Raw genomic sequence first — 14,469 nt, 5'->3', positions numbered from 1 at the left:
GAGAAGCCAGTGAGTCAAAAGGATATCATGGACCCCCCCATTCTTTCCCCAAATCCATACCCCTGGGCTGACCCTGAGGAAAACATCAGACAAACCCAGCCTGGGGGACATTCTATAGATGCTCCGAGGCCCCCATGGTGGGTTGTCACAAGCACGGAGAGTGTGAGCACCTGTGAGACCCCAGGGCCAACAGAGGAGGAGCCCCCGTGATGAATGGACCATGGACTGCACCACGGCTCGGATGCTGGAGCAGAAAAATGACATCAGGAGAAAAACAGGTGAAATCGGAATAAAATATGGGGTTTAGTTAATAAATGGTGTAAAAAAAAAAACACATTTATTACCAAGTCAAGGGCTCAATTATCTTCTATGTTAAAAAGGAATTTTATCCTAGAAAAAGTTAGAACTCCTACTTTATTCTAACATCTCCCATCAAGAGGATTGAGTTAAGGGTTTTTGAAGAGCTACAAAAGCATTAAAGAAGATTTAAAGCAATCAGTATCTATGTGTAAACGCTGTCACTTCCAAGAGGAGGAAAGGCCCAGACACACCAATGTCTCATCACACACCGCCCAGCACCTGACAGGTGGCTTCAGAATTCTGTTCTGTAGCCTTCAATCTTACCAAAAAAATCAAAAATTAAATGAACTGCAGAGTTTAAAAAGGGAAATCAGCCTCAGCTTCTGTCTCAGGCCATACACGAAAGTCACCCTGAGACACGGATCACAGACCTCAACGTAGAAGCTCAAAAAATAAAATAAAATAAAATTTGAGAAGGAAGCCCAGCAGAAGACCCCGCAGATAGGGGATGAGCTAAGGTCTCTCAGATAGGGCATCCAAAGCACAAACCATAAAAGATCAAAATTGGTAATCCAGGCCTCATCAGAATTTAATACTTCTACTCACTGAAAGGCATAACAAGAAAATGAAACAGCGAGTCGCGGGCGGGGAGAAATTGTTCACAAGACATATCTGACTAACGGGGTGCGTCTGACGGATCAGGAGGGCTCACTACCCCACGGTTACGGGAAGCAAGTCTCGACTACTGCAGCAGATTCCGGAAGAAGATTTATGACCGGTTAGTAAATATTTTCCCCGTCATGGGCCACTAGGGAAGCATGAACTCAAACTAATGCAGTATCGCCGCACACCCAGGAGAATGGTTAGCATGGAAAGTGCCGACAATTCCAAGTGCAGGCGGGGAAGTTCGCGCACTGTGGGTGGGACTGCAAAAAGGTGCTGCCCCTTTGGAAAAGCGGATTGATGGTTTCTCAAAAAAAAAACAAAAAAACAAAAAAACGGTGAAACCAATATAATCTGGTTTGGTCCATGAGAAATGAGAACACGTGTCCCCACAAAACCATGCACTTGAATGCTCCTAGCAGCTGTGTTCGTAAAAGCCCCCAGACTGGAAATGACCCGGGTGTCCTTCAACAGGTGGACGGGGTAGTCACGCTGAGGTCCCGCCACACCATGGAGTGAACGCTTCCAGCAACAAGAAGGAGTGAGCCACGGGGACACCCAACCCACAGACGAGCCTCAAATGCGTGAGGCTGAGTCCGAAAGGAGCGTGCACACCGTGTGCTTTCTTTTATACAAAGCTCTAGAAAAGACAAATCTACAGTGTCAGGAAGCAGGTCAGTGGCTGATAAGACAGTAGGGGTCGAGGGCGGGCGTTAACTGGCAAGGGGCACGGGAGGACTTTTTCAGGGAGTATAAATGTTCTGGGCCTTGATTTTGGTTAACGGCTACAAGGGGGCATACATTTTTTTCAAAGCTCATCAGAATATACACTAAAATGGGAGTATATTTTATGAAGCATGAATTGTACATAAATGAGAGGGAGGGAAGATCCAAAAGGAAATGGGATTTTACCCAAACAACACCAGTGACTGCATGAAGCATCCAGGGAGGCTGGGGGACTGCAGACGGCCCACCTTTGCGGCTCATGGTCTGGGTGAGCGGTGCAGGCACCGCGTCCGGGAAGATAAGGACAATGTCACCCAGTGTCTACGTCGGTAGGGACAGCACGGGGGGAGGCCCCCCGAGGGATCGTCAAGGGTAGAGTGTCAGACGGGGCCATGGATTCTGTAATAGCACAGGGTTTTAGGTTCAAATGCTTACCTAATATATATTCAATCACAGGGGCAGCCTGGAGCCTTCTTTTTTTCTTTTAATTTTAAAAATGATAGCAGGGCCTTACCAGACAGTTGCTTGACGGCCACGGGTCTCACTTTGTAGGGAGTGCTGCAAGAGAGAAGAGGGTCCCACCGTGAGATGCCGTCAAAGGTGTTCTTGGCGCGTCTGCTGCGAGAGATAAGCTGCTCGGGATAAATTAGAATTCAGTGGATTAGGGTTTTTTTTTTTTCCCCCTGAAATTAGTTTCTTTGGCTGTTCGGAGCTTCCTCACTCAGAAGCATTCCAAATACTTTAAATATATCATTTAAAGGATGAACTTCCTTTATCATGTTTCATAGTGGGTGAATTGGACAAATTTTGTGATCAGTACTGGGGCCCCTCAGGTGTGGAATGGCAAAGAGCGCCAGAGCCGCCCACGTCCGACCCAACACCCGACTGATGGAGCGAGGCTCCTGCCCCGGCCTGGTTCGAGCTCACGGCAACCGCATCTCCCGAGCGCACGAGAGAAGAGGGGGCTGCTCAGCTGAGGACGCACTGGCATCTTGGTGATGTCATCACAGGAATCCCGAGGCCTGGAGGGGATGGGGAGGGAATGTCTGCCCCCCCCCCCGCCCCCGGCACACTGGGGACCAGAGGTGGGGGAGAGACAGCGGGGCCCACGGCAAGTGGGCAAAGAACAGAATACGCAATTGTTGGTGACAGGTTCAAAGAAAGGTGCCTCAAGAGAAATCCCTTTTATTCCCCCAAGCAGTTCAGCCAAATTTCGAAGACTGCTCACAGGGAGACTGCGATGCTACGGCATCGGTCTTGGGGAAAGTCATCTTGGCAGGACTACTTAACGTGAAGATGCATAATCCGGGGCGCCTGGGGAGGGGGGACTCCGTAGGTGAAGCGTCTGCCTTCGGCTCAGGGTCCTGGGACCCAGCCCCACGTGGGGCTCCCTGCTCAGCGGGGAGCCTGCTTCTCCTTCTGCCCCCACTCATGTCTTCTCTCTCACCATCTCTCTCTCTCAAATAAATAAATAAAATCTTTAAAAAAAGTAGTTGAAAAAAATGAAGACACATAGTCCTTTGATTCAGCACGTGAATTTACGAACCAAGGTATCGGATGAAACGCTTGCACACGGAGATGCCCTCACGCTGTCATGTGTCCTCGTCATCCATTTGTTCCTTCATTCAATAAATTGGTCACTGAGCGGAACTAGGTTCAGGTGATCAAACAAGACAAAAGTGCTCCTGTCCTCACGGAACTGACATTCCACGTTCAAATACGCAATGAAAGGGCGGGTACAGGTGCACTGGTTGAGCAGCTGAGCTCTAGAATTTCCCTGGCCCCCTCAACTGGGTGGATCAATCAGTTGTGCCACGGATGGTCACTCGGTTGTCAAAGACGAGATCGACGTGAAGTAATTGGCCTGAGGCGATGCCCACGACCCCCCCCGGGAGGCAGACAGCGCAAGTTACAGTCTAAGTGACACCGAGAGGACGAGCACAGAAAGTCCGGAGAGGCTGGTACGTACCAGACTGTTCACAGGGATCCATGGGATACCTGTGCTGTAACAGGCTTGGGCACGGGGAAAACTCTGACAGCTGCAAACACTAGGAAAGTGTAGAGTAAGAAACACACAGCCCGGTGATCCTGGGTGATGGCCTGGTGATCCTGGGTGATGGCTCGGTGATCCTGGGTGATGGTCTGGTGATCCTGGGTGATGGTCTGGTGATCCTGGGTGAAGGCTTGGTGATCCAGGTGATGGCTTGGTGATCCCGGGTGATAGCTTGGTGATCCTGGGTGATGGCTTGGTGATCCGGGTGATGGCTTGGTGATCCAGGTGATGGCCTGGTGATCCTGGGTGATGGCCTGGTGATCCTGGGTGATGGCTTGGTGATCTGGGTGATGGCCTGGTGATCCCGGGTGATGGCCTGGTGATCCCGAGTGATGGCTTGGTGATCCCGGGTGATGGCCTGGTGATCCTGGGTGATGGCCTGGTGATCCTGGGTGATGGCTTGGTGATCCTGAGTGATGGCTTGGTGATCCCGGGTGATAGCTTGGTGATCCTGGGTGATGGCTTGGTGATCTGTATGATGGCCTGGTGATCTTGGGTGATGGCCTGGTGATCCTGGGTGATGGCTTGGTGATTCTGTGTGATGGCCTAGTGATCCTGGGTGATGGCCTGGTGATCCCGGGTGATGACCTGGTGATCCTGGGTGATGGGTACACAAGTCTCCCCAGGGATTTCCCCCTGGCATAGTGCCCAGCAGTGAGTCCACACCTGTGAGGACCCTGCTGCCCCTCAGGAAAAAGGCCCTGCTTCCAAAGATCTCCTGGAAGTTGGTTATTTGGAAGTAGGGGTTCCTTCCTCTGGAGACTTTGTCACACTGGCAGATCCAGCGACACCTTATTTCGAATCTGTATGGGTTTGAAGTGTGGCCCTACGTGGAGAGCTGGGGATGCACGGTGGCGTCACCGGCCTGGGCTGGAGCAGAGGGCCTGAGGGGGTTGAGGGAAGGCAGTCAGCGAGCAGCAGTTCTCACAGCCCCAAGCGCAGTGCTGAGCGCCGAGCAGGGAAGTCCTCCCAGCACGTCAGCCTCATCGACTTGCTGAGCTCCCCTGACACTTCCTCACGCTGTTGAAGCATCTGTTTGTCTCCTTGAAGCGTCTGTTTGTCTCCTTAGAGGAGGGTTTTGATGCAGTGGTGGTGGAAATGGAAGGGATAGGACTGTCACAGGATGGACACCGTGGGATCCGGAATGTTCCCCTGCCCAGAAAGAGGCACTGGGACCAGCAGCTCAGGGTTCCAGCTGGCATTCCCTGAACACGGGTGGGCCGTGATCTGTCAGTCATGAGGGCTTAGGGTTGGACAGCAATCACAGTGATCTTTCCTACCAGCTCCGAAAGAGCAGAAGCCATCTGGCAGGTGGCCTGACGAGAGCCTCTCTGATGGAAAAGGATAGAAATTCAGATGGTGCGTGGCAGTGGGGAGTGCTCGGACTGGTGTGGGGACTTGGAGACGTGTGTTAAGGTGGATTGGGGCCAGGTGTTCCGGGGGTGGGGGTCTGGACAACATCTCGTGGCAGTGGTCTCCCCGAAGAACACCCTGTCGGGGAGGCCTGGGCTGAAGCTGTGCTGGAGGCCAGGGGGCACCCAGAGTCAAACCAGGAGGGCACCGAGAAGCCCGGACAAGAAGATACGGTCTGAACTAGACGCTGGCTCGGACCATCTGAGAAGGCGTGAAGGGGAGAAGTGTTTTGGGACACCTGGGTGACTCAGGGGTTGAGCATCTGTCTTCAGCTCAGGTCGTGATCCCCGGGATCGAGTCCCGCATCCAGATCCCTGCAGGGAGCCTGCTTCTCCCTCTGCCTGTGTCTCTGCCTCTCTCTGTGTCTCTCATGAGTAGATAAATGAAATCTTAAAAAAAAAAAAAAAACGGGGGTAGGGGAGAAGTGTTTTGAAGGGAGAATCAGGAGGTCATGACACTTGGTTTGAAATGAGCCCAGAAGTACAGGCCTCAGAGATGGGCCCCTGGGACCCCGCCTCCGATCAGCACCCAGGGGCTCAGGCATGAGCCCTTGGAATTTGGAGCAGGGACCCCGAGAGCCTCTCCTGTGAGCGTGTGGCGGGGGATACCAGCACCACCCCCTTCCCGTGGGCTGGCTTCCGAGTCTGTGGCCAGGGAGACGAGCAGGGGACGAGGCCCCGCTGAGGCCACGATCGTCTCCTCCAGAAGTGGAGGCTGACCACACGCACGGGTGGTGACTTGGCTACTGTTTGCTGGGAAGAAACAAGATTTATCCGGCACCTCCCAAGAGGGAAATACCCCATGTTTGGTGGACACGACCTTCTGGTGAGCACCAGCCCGGGGGCAAGAGCATTTCCTTATAGTTTCTACACCTCCCATCAGTGGCCCTCGCCCGGGCTACACACTGGAATCATCACCTGGTGAGCTCTAAACGCTCCCGGAAACTCCTTGAACTGGTGGTTTTAATCCGAGGTGGCGCTGGAAGTCGCTGGGTTAGAGGGACTGATTGTACTGGAACGGACAACCTCAGGCAGTAGGATTGGAGAGGACAGAGCAGATGAGGCCTTGCTGGGGGCCGCTAGGACGTGAGCTGGGGAGGGGGCCCTGGCCCAGTGCTCAGCACACCACCCCTGGGCTGTGGTCAGGGGGCCTCCCGGCGAGGGCAGCAGGGCAGTCAGTGTGCGGCCCTGGGGCCTTGCTCCACTGCTCCTCACTGGCCTCCTGGGCCTCAGTTTCCCCTCCGTCCCTCCCCAGAGACTCTTGTTGAGAGTGAGCCCTCAGAAGGGCCCCCGAGCACGCCTGCACTTGTGATTCTCTTGGGAAGTGACTGGTCACGAAGGAACAAGCCTCCCTCACGGCCTCTCCCACCCTCACCCCACCTTTGGTTTAAATTCAGATTTCCCTACAGCAGTAAACCAAGGGGAGCCCATCCCGCGTGTGCAGAAAGGTGTCGGCGAGGCCCCTGCTTACCGCTCGGAATTGGCGGGCATGGTGGGGTCGATGGACACCATGGCGTCGTCCGCGGTCAGCAGGGAGATGGTTGTGTTCCTGGAAGACACACGGCGTCAGCGTCCCTGCGCCCGAGGGGACCACAGCACGGGTACCGGGCCCGCCCGCCCCAGGACCCGGCACTGCATGCGCACGCACACAGGTGGCCGTGCGTCATGCCAAGGCTTTGTCCATTTTTTTTTTTTTGCTTTGTCCATTTTTAAGTAATTTAAAATGGGAATTGGAGGAAGTCAAGCTGCGGAGTTGGGATGGACGGAGGAGGGCTGATGTCGGCCAACGGCCAACGGTGAGCTGGGCTTGCCCTGGGCTTGCTGCCCATGGGAGCCTGGGAAGCAGGGGACGTCTCCTAGGAAGCAGTTTCCAGCAGGGAAACTGAGTCTCCCCCCGGCCTCTCGTCCCCAGGGCCTCCGCTGAGCAGGGTGGCCTTGGCCACATCACTGAAGCCTGTCTGGTCTCAGGCGGCGTGCACTGGGGGTGACCCCCGAATCCCGCACTCGAACGGGCTACTGATCTGGGGAAATAACTCTTCTGGAATCGTGACGATTCTATGAGGGGGTTACGGGCCTTTTCGACTACTTTCTGAATGTCCGTCTTCCCAGACGTTGCTCTGCGGGACCCCCTCCCCCACCACGCCCCTGAGATAGAAAATCTCACCTGCTGGATCGTTTGGGCCTGGGGGGGCCAAAGCCAAAACACAACCACCCTCCTTTGGCCTTTTCTTCAAAAGCAAAAAAAATAAATACAAGGGGGGGAAAATGCTTTTAAGACGGTGGTTTCTGCCTAATTCCGCCCCTGGGATTCCTGCGCACACAGAGCGGTACCTGTCGGCAGGTAGGGGGACGGCTGGGGCACAAACCTGCAGGGCTCTCGTTCACTGATGGGAAAGGGCTCCCACGTGCGTGGGGAGCCCACCGCGCCCTGGCACACCTGTCATCCCTCCGACCCTGGGCTTCCCCTACCTTCCCTGGCACCTTCCTCTCCAGGGGAACCGGGCCTGGAGGCTCGGTGGCGGTGGGGGTGGGGACAAGGCGCCCCTGCTGGCCCACTCACCGAGGCAGGCCGGTGGCGATGCAGAATAGGTCCATGATGTCACTGGAGTTGCAGTACTTGCTGAAGACCACCTGCAAGACATGAGCGACAGGGCGGTGAGGGGCCGGCAAGAGGGGGTATGTGGTTTCCCCCACATAGGGGGGATGTCAGGGTCTGCGAGCTTTCTCTCCAGCCCAACCTGTAGGTTTATCATAAAAAGGAGACGACGTAGCTGTGGGCACAGGAATGCCACATGTCCATCTTTTTTTTTTTTAATTTTATGTCCATCTTTTCATTTAGTCCATCCGTGAAGACTCCAGGAAACACACCTGCCCGTGACGGTGCTGCCGCAGAGCCACCATCGGAGGCGTCTGACGCATAGATCGACACCCTTGGTTTCATGACCCCCCATCACGGAGAGTCTCTAATGACTCTTGGGGGCCGTTATGTGAAAAAACAAACAAAATCTTTTTGTTTATTTATTTTAAAGGTGTACCTTTATTTACTTTAGAGAGAGAGCCAGAGAGGGAGTGTGCAAGTGGGGCGAGGGGCAGAGGGAGAGAGAGAAGAATCCCAAGCAGACTCCCCATGAGCGCAGAGCCCCACGACCCCGAGATCATGACCTGAGCCGAAATCCAGAGTTGGACTGATTGAGCCGCCCAGGCCCCTCCCCCCACCCAAATCTCTTCAAAGATCATTGGTTTAAGAGGAAAGCTTCGGGGCCGGGGCTGAGGCTGTAGGACTAAATCCGGGACGCATCACAATGGGAAAGCCCGAAGCGGCCCGCGGTGTCCACAGTAAAGCAACCTTGAGCGGGCAGGTGCACGGCGCCTGGGGATCCCGCGCTGGGGACGCAAGAGAAATGCGACTACATCAGCGTCTTCCGTCCAGGGGTCCTGACCGTGCGTCTCTGCTCGGGATCCCTCCCTGGGAGGGGCCTCACGTACAGTGAGAGATCTGATCTCCCCTTTGACGGGGCCTGGGCAGTCCTACACCAAGGACCCCCTGTTTCCACCCTGGGAGACGGCTGCCTTTCACGTTTCCCTGGCTGACTGCCCCACCTCGTCCCTGCGTGGGCGAGCAGCAGGCCTGGGGAGGGTGGGCGCCCAGAGCCCTGCTTTCCCACCTAACCATGTGCCTGGCCCGCGTACCGAGGACGGCGCCTCCCCAGGGGCCCGGCGCAGGCCTGAGCGCCGTAGTTGGTGCCTTGGCTTCTCTGGCTGCGCCGGGGGAGGGGAGGGAGGGGCGGGCGGGCTGGGTCTGGGGTCCTGGCCGTTCACCCCCCCGCACGGCTCTGCTTCGGACTTTCTCCTCGTGAGCCTCTGGGAAGCTCATTTCCTCGTGGTGCAGGTTGACTGGGCTCCTTGCCGACCCCAGGGAAGGGCGGCAGCGGGCGGAGGCAGAGGGTTTGCAGGGGGGAGTGGAGTCTCCCGGAGCCCTGCTTAGAGGACGCTCCTCGGAGTGTGGGTCTGGGTGCAAGAAGGCTGGAGTGTGGGTCTGGGTGCAAGAAGGCCGACTTCCGGACCCGGCTCGGGGATGCCGAGAGCCTGGGCTGGGGCCTGGGAACCTGCATCTGGTGTTTCCCAGGCTCCCTGGTTAGCAGCCGGCACTGAGAGGTGTGGGGTCCCCCCGGCAGAGCGGGGTGGCTGTGGTGAGCACCGAGCTCCTCCCTGCCTGGCTGCAGAAGGTCCCTCTCGGTCCTGCCCCCGGGTGGGCCCCCTTGCACCAGGAGAGGGAGCGCCCCGGCTTATAGAGGTCGCTGCTCCTGAGGGTCTCGCAGTGCCCAGCGGCTCCCCACGGCTAGTTGGGGTCCTGTTCCAGCTTGCGGTGGCCGTGGGGGGCGGTCACCTCTGAGGTTACTTCTCTCCAGCGTCTTCGGGCACCACGGCTTCCCCGCGGCTCTGGGAGGCCTGATGGCAGGAGGCCCGCTCCAGGGCACGGGCTCTCAGCTGTAGCAGTTGGGGTGACAGTGTGGGACCCGGGGCCTGGGGGCCCCTGATGCTCTGCCTCTCGCCTCCACGACCCCAGGCAAGCTTCTTTCTGTTTCAAGCTGCTCTTCTGTGGAACAGGCAGGAACGGGGACAGAGGGCTCTGTTCGCCCCCGGACACCTGCCCGAAGCCTCTGACACCAGCTATGGGCCAGCCCGCGACTCTGCTGGGAAGGGCCACCTTGCAGCCCCAGGGGGAAAGACACCCGCTGCCCCCTGGACGAATAACCAAGTGGCAATTGAGGTTCGGGTCGAGTTGTGCAAGCTGAGGAAGACGAAAATGCCGGGAGGGGACTAGGGACCGGGCAGGGGGTGGGGGGCTCCGTGCAGGCGTCCCGGGCACCTCCTCCGCGAGGCCGGCCACCACCTTCACCACCACGGGGACCATCTCACGAAGCCGGCGGCCCGGGATGGCACCGGTTATCTTCGGAAATCACAGAGCTCGTCTGCCGCAGCTCTCAAAATCATCAGGAAACTAGCTGTGTCAGACGTGTGGCGCGTTTGGGGCCGGCTGTTGTAAAACAAGCACTCACGTTCATTGTCTCGCTGTTACTGCGCTCGCCGCCTGCGAGCTCCTCACTCAATTGCCTTAGCAACAATTTTCACAGGGCTGCTTGGAACTCGGAGTGACGAATCTCAAGCAAAATTGTCCTCGTTATAATTCTTCCGTAGCGTGGCCCCCACCGAGTGATTTTACGTGGCTCCCGCTGAAGAAGCGGAGCCAGGTCTGTAGACACCACACTGCTGGGGACGGAAGGGAAGAAGGGAAGAGGGTGCTGCCCCGGGCATCAAGCTGCCCTTCCCGCAGGGCGACCGGCGAGCTCTGCTCCGCCACGCGGGGACCCCGCCCCGTGCTCCTTCCTCTGGCCCATCAGAACCGGACGCTTCCGGGACGTTCCCTGCCGACCCCTTCCTTGCTCTGTCCTCCCCGGCTCCTGATCTCAGCCCCCCTCCCCCAACGTCTCCCACCTCGGCGTGAACGCTTCACCATGCGTGTGTTTGCTCTTGTCATGGATGATGATGCTATTAGTTACGAATGTCACGCTGACGTCGGAAATCTCCGCCCAACCAAAACCAGGGTACGACTTCTGCAAACAGCCATTCGGACCTCTCAGAAGACGGGAGGAGGAAAGCAAACGGACAGTAGAGGAAAAGTGATGGGCGGCCCAAATCTGGAAGCAACCCCGAGTGTCAAACACGCGGGGGTCTGTGCACGTCCCAGAACACCACTCAGCAAGGGAAGGGGAAAGAAATGATCGAGCCGCACGACAACCGGATGGCTCTCAAGGGATCGACGCCGAGTGAATAAACGCTGACCGACCCCAAAACGTTCCATACCGGGCAATGCCGTTTATAATGACATTCCTGAAATGACAAAACTGGAGAAATGGAGATTAGCGCTAGCCGGGGGTCAGGGACGGGGTGAGTGAGGGCAGGAGGGTGGGGGAAGCAGGTGGAAGGGTTCTAGATGGGGAAGGACTGGACTGTTCCATCCTGTGACTGTGGTGGGGGCTGCGGGGACCCGTACGTGTGATGATATCCACGCTCGGACACGCACAGTCCAACGGGTGAGGTCTGAGTAAGCTGGTGGCTTGTCTCGCTGTCAAGATACCATAATTTTGCAAGACGTTACCATAGGGGACACTGAGCAAAGGGTACGTTGTTCTGTCTCCGTTATTTCTTACAACCCCACGGGAATCTATAATTATCTCCAAGCGTTTACGTGGTATAGCTCTGGGTGGCGGGGTGGGGGAGGCGAGGGGTGCTCTGCCCAGAATGCTTGTCCGCACGGCCCCGGTGCAAGGCCTCTGAACCAGAATGCCTTTTCCAGGAATCGCTCTTCAGGAAATAATAACAGCAAACATAATAATAAGAGCATTTACGAAGTGCCAGGCTCCATTCGGGCACTTTCCTCCAGTGAGCTCGTGTCTGCAGCGAGCCAAACCCCTGGGCCGCGTCGCCGCTCCGTAAGCAAAGATGCATGGCCGGGGGGGACGGGTCCCCTTGCACGACTGCTCGCCCAGAAATAAAATTAAGCTAAACATCCCATCGCCGATAGAACGGTTACATTTTAGGACGTCTCCATGACGGAACATTATCCTGGCACTAAAATCGTGTTTTTTGAAGACTCCCTAATGCTACATGGGAAAGTACTGCTGATGTGATGCTGAGTGAAGTGATCAGGATAAAATAAATTATGTAAAACACACACACACACACACACACACACACACACACACACACACACGAGAAACCAGGAGAGGTCCCGAAACGTCTGCGGGCGTGATGATGGATTCTTTTCTTTTTATACGTTCCGCATTTCTCAAATATTCGATGATGAATATGCAGGACTTTTATAAGCAAGAAGAGAGTGATCCAGATCTAGAAGCCGAGGTTCATAATTGATAACAGAACTCGCTTCCGAACCTCCCCTCCCGGTAGCACGCTGCACGGCATGTCCATGGAATTCTTATGAGGGAGAAAACAGTCTTCGCCGTTTTTTTATTTGGAAAGAGTATTCTTTGGCATCAAGCCAAGCAGATGAGGAAATTAACCAGAGGACAAAACCCAGGATTTAAATAGCTTCCAGCAAGGGGAGGGGGGACAGGGTGGTGGGGGGGGTGGCCTCAGTAGAGCATAGGAGAAGTGGGGGGTCGCAGAGACAGCCAGGGGGTGGCAGACAAGGAATCCAGAGCAGAGAACGAGGCCAGGTGCCTCCGGGGATGGAGCAAGGAGGGGGTCCGTGCCTCTGAGCTGGCCACGGGTACACGGGCCCAGCAAATGAAAGAAACTCAGGGCCTGGAGCAACCCCATGCGGCTCCCCATCCCCGGGGCTGGGGGGGACTGGCCGGGAGGTGCTCCTGCCCTCAGCAGGTGTTCTGAGCAGCCTGAGACCAAGCCAGGCCTTGCTCCCACAGGCCAGTCTTTCTAGGTGAAGAGTTTCTCAGCTCCAGAGCTTATCTGAGCACCCCTCAGTACCCTGCTGATGTGGGGTTTCTGAGGACCAGGAAGGGTGTGGGGGCCCGGGCCTGTTTGTCAGGAGGCTGGGCAGGGGCCCCGGGGGGTCGGGGCCAGCAGGCCGGCTGAGCGCTGCTCAGGTGGGGGAGCCACAGCCGACTTCCGAAGGGGGGCGTCCTGGTCGACCAGAGCTGCGCTGGGACCTGGGGGTGCAGCCCCTGAGCTCAGATTTCCTTTCTGTGAGTAGATCGGCTTAAATTCCTTTAGACATAATTACAGAGCAAACCCTCGGCTCTAATGACCTAAATATCAATGATTTGAGGGGGGACACGTTATCTTTGGGGTCAGGCCCACTCGGTTGGTACCAGAGAGGCTGCCCAGGACCACTGTCCTAAGACCCAGTCCTGGCCCCCGATTTGTAGGGCCCCACAGCCCAGGCATTCGGGCCTGTCCACGCAGGCCGCGCCCTCAGGCAGCGTTTTTGGGGACCAACAAAACGCAGTGCACCTAACTGAGGCTCAGGCTGGGAGCCCGCAGGAGCCACCCCGAGCTCCCAGGTTCCAACTGTGGTGTCCACGCAAGGACCCTATTCTGTTCCCATTAATTCTGCAGTGGGCGCTATGGATTTGAACCTGTAGAACAAACGGGTACTGACACACGTCGCTGAACTCTTCATATAACCTTCACAGTTAGGGCTGCGTGTGAGATTTGGGTGAGGCGGGGAGGCGTTTGGCTGCCAACATTGTGCAAATCGCAGCACTGCCTCTTCGGCCATGAGGGCAGAGGAGGGCTGGCAACGAGGACCGTCAGCTGAGTGAGCCGCTGCTCTGGGCTGGCTCTGTCTGAACCAGCAGGTCCCAGTCTGTCCGGAGCCTGTGCCGCTCCAGCTGTCTCACACCCCCTGGATCACCCCTGGGCGGCCGCTGGTGTTGTGCACTGCTCTAGGCGCATGCAGGACGGGGGGAGTCAGAGATGTGAGTTCAGTTCCAGCCTCTCCCCTTACCAGCTCAACTCAGAGCCCATTTCTTAGCCGCTCCGAGGCTCTGACTCTCCTGCAGGATGAGGACAACTCTCCTTTGCCTACGGAATGTTAGGAGGGGTCATCAGGACACACGCTAAGTGCTAAGTCCTGTGGCTCCTGTGATTACAGGAGGGGCCCCCTGACGCCCCTTCCTGGGCTGGGGATGGGGAGGCTTCTCTCGACCCCCTCTAAGGCCGTTTTCACTAACCAGAGTGGTGCATCGAGGGCACCAGCTTTGACGTCCACGTGTCCGCATTCCCGTTTCAGTAGAGCGTGAGCCAGAAGGACGAGTTATCTTGGGAATCTGTCACAAAGCACACTCTATTGCTCCGCTAGCCCCGTATCCATTGTCAATCACATTCAACTCTATCCAAGCTGCGACACAAACTGGGGCCACATCAACTCAAGTATGTGTTGATTCGTTAATAGAATCACCAGGTAGGAGTTCAAAACAAAACAAAACTTTGGGGGATCCCTGGGTGGCGCAGCGGTTTAGCGCCTGCCTTTGGCCCAGGGTGCGATCCTGGAGACCCGGGATCGAATCCCACGTCGGGCTCCCGGTGCATGGAGCCTGCTTCTCCCTCTGCCTGTGTCTCTGCCTCTCTCTCTCTCTCTCTGTGTGACTATCATAAATAAATAAAAATTAAAAAAAAAACAAAAAACCCCAAAACTTTGTTAGGTTCAATGATCAACTGGACCTCGCTCTTGTTTAGTGTTCATTTTCTCTTCCAGTGAACATGGAAGGTGGTCTCTGGAAGATGAAGTCCCCATGGGCAGAACCTTCTCATCCCACTGGGCACAGGATGTGT

At 56.3% G+C, this 14,469-nt stretch overlaps 1 protein-coding gene across 4 annotated transcripts in view; it reads right to left on the bottom strand.

The window, feature by feature from the left end:
* PDE9A (phosphodiesterase 9A) overlaps positions 1–14,469 on the bottom strand; it is an 87,229-nt gene that overhangs the window by 56,599 nt on the left and 16,161 nt on the right. For all 4 annotated transcript variants that reach the window (XM_025462071.3, XM_025462072.3, XM_025462074.3 and 1 more), the window contains exons 2-4: positions 7,715–7,785; positions 6,626–6,703; positions 2,204–2,247 (exon numbers count right to left, since the gene is read on the bottom strand). In XM_025462071.3, the coding sequence (XP_025317856.2) occupies positions 2,204–2,247; positions 6,626–6,703; positions 7,715–7,785 (193 nt within the window). The remainder of the gene's footprint in view (positions 1–2,203; positions 2,248–6,625; positions 6,704–7,714; positions 7,786–14,469) is intronic.

This window comes from Canis lupus, chromosome 31, assembly GCF_003254725.2.
Source record: "Canis lupus dingo isolate Sandy chromosome 31, ASM325472v2, whole genome shotgun sequence".
In the NCBI taxonomy this organism is placed as follows: Eukaryota; Metazoa; Chordata; class Mammalia; order Carnivora; family Canidae; genus Canis; species Canis lupus.
Note: the sequence above shows the minus strand (reverse complement) of the source record. Positions and strands in the feature narration are given on the sequence as shown.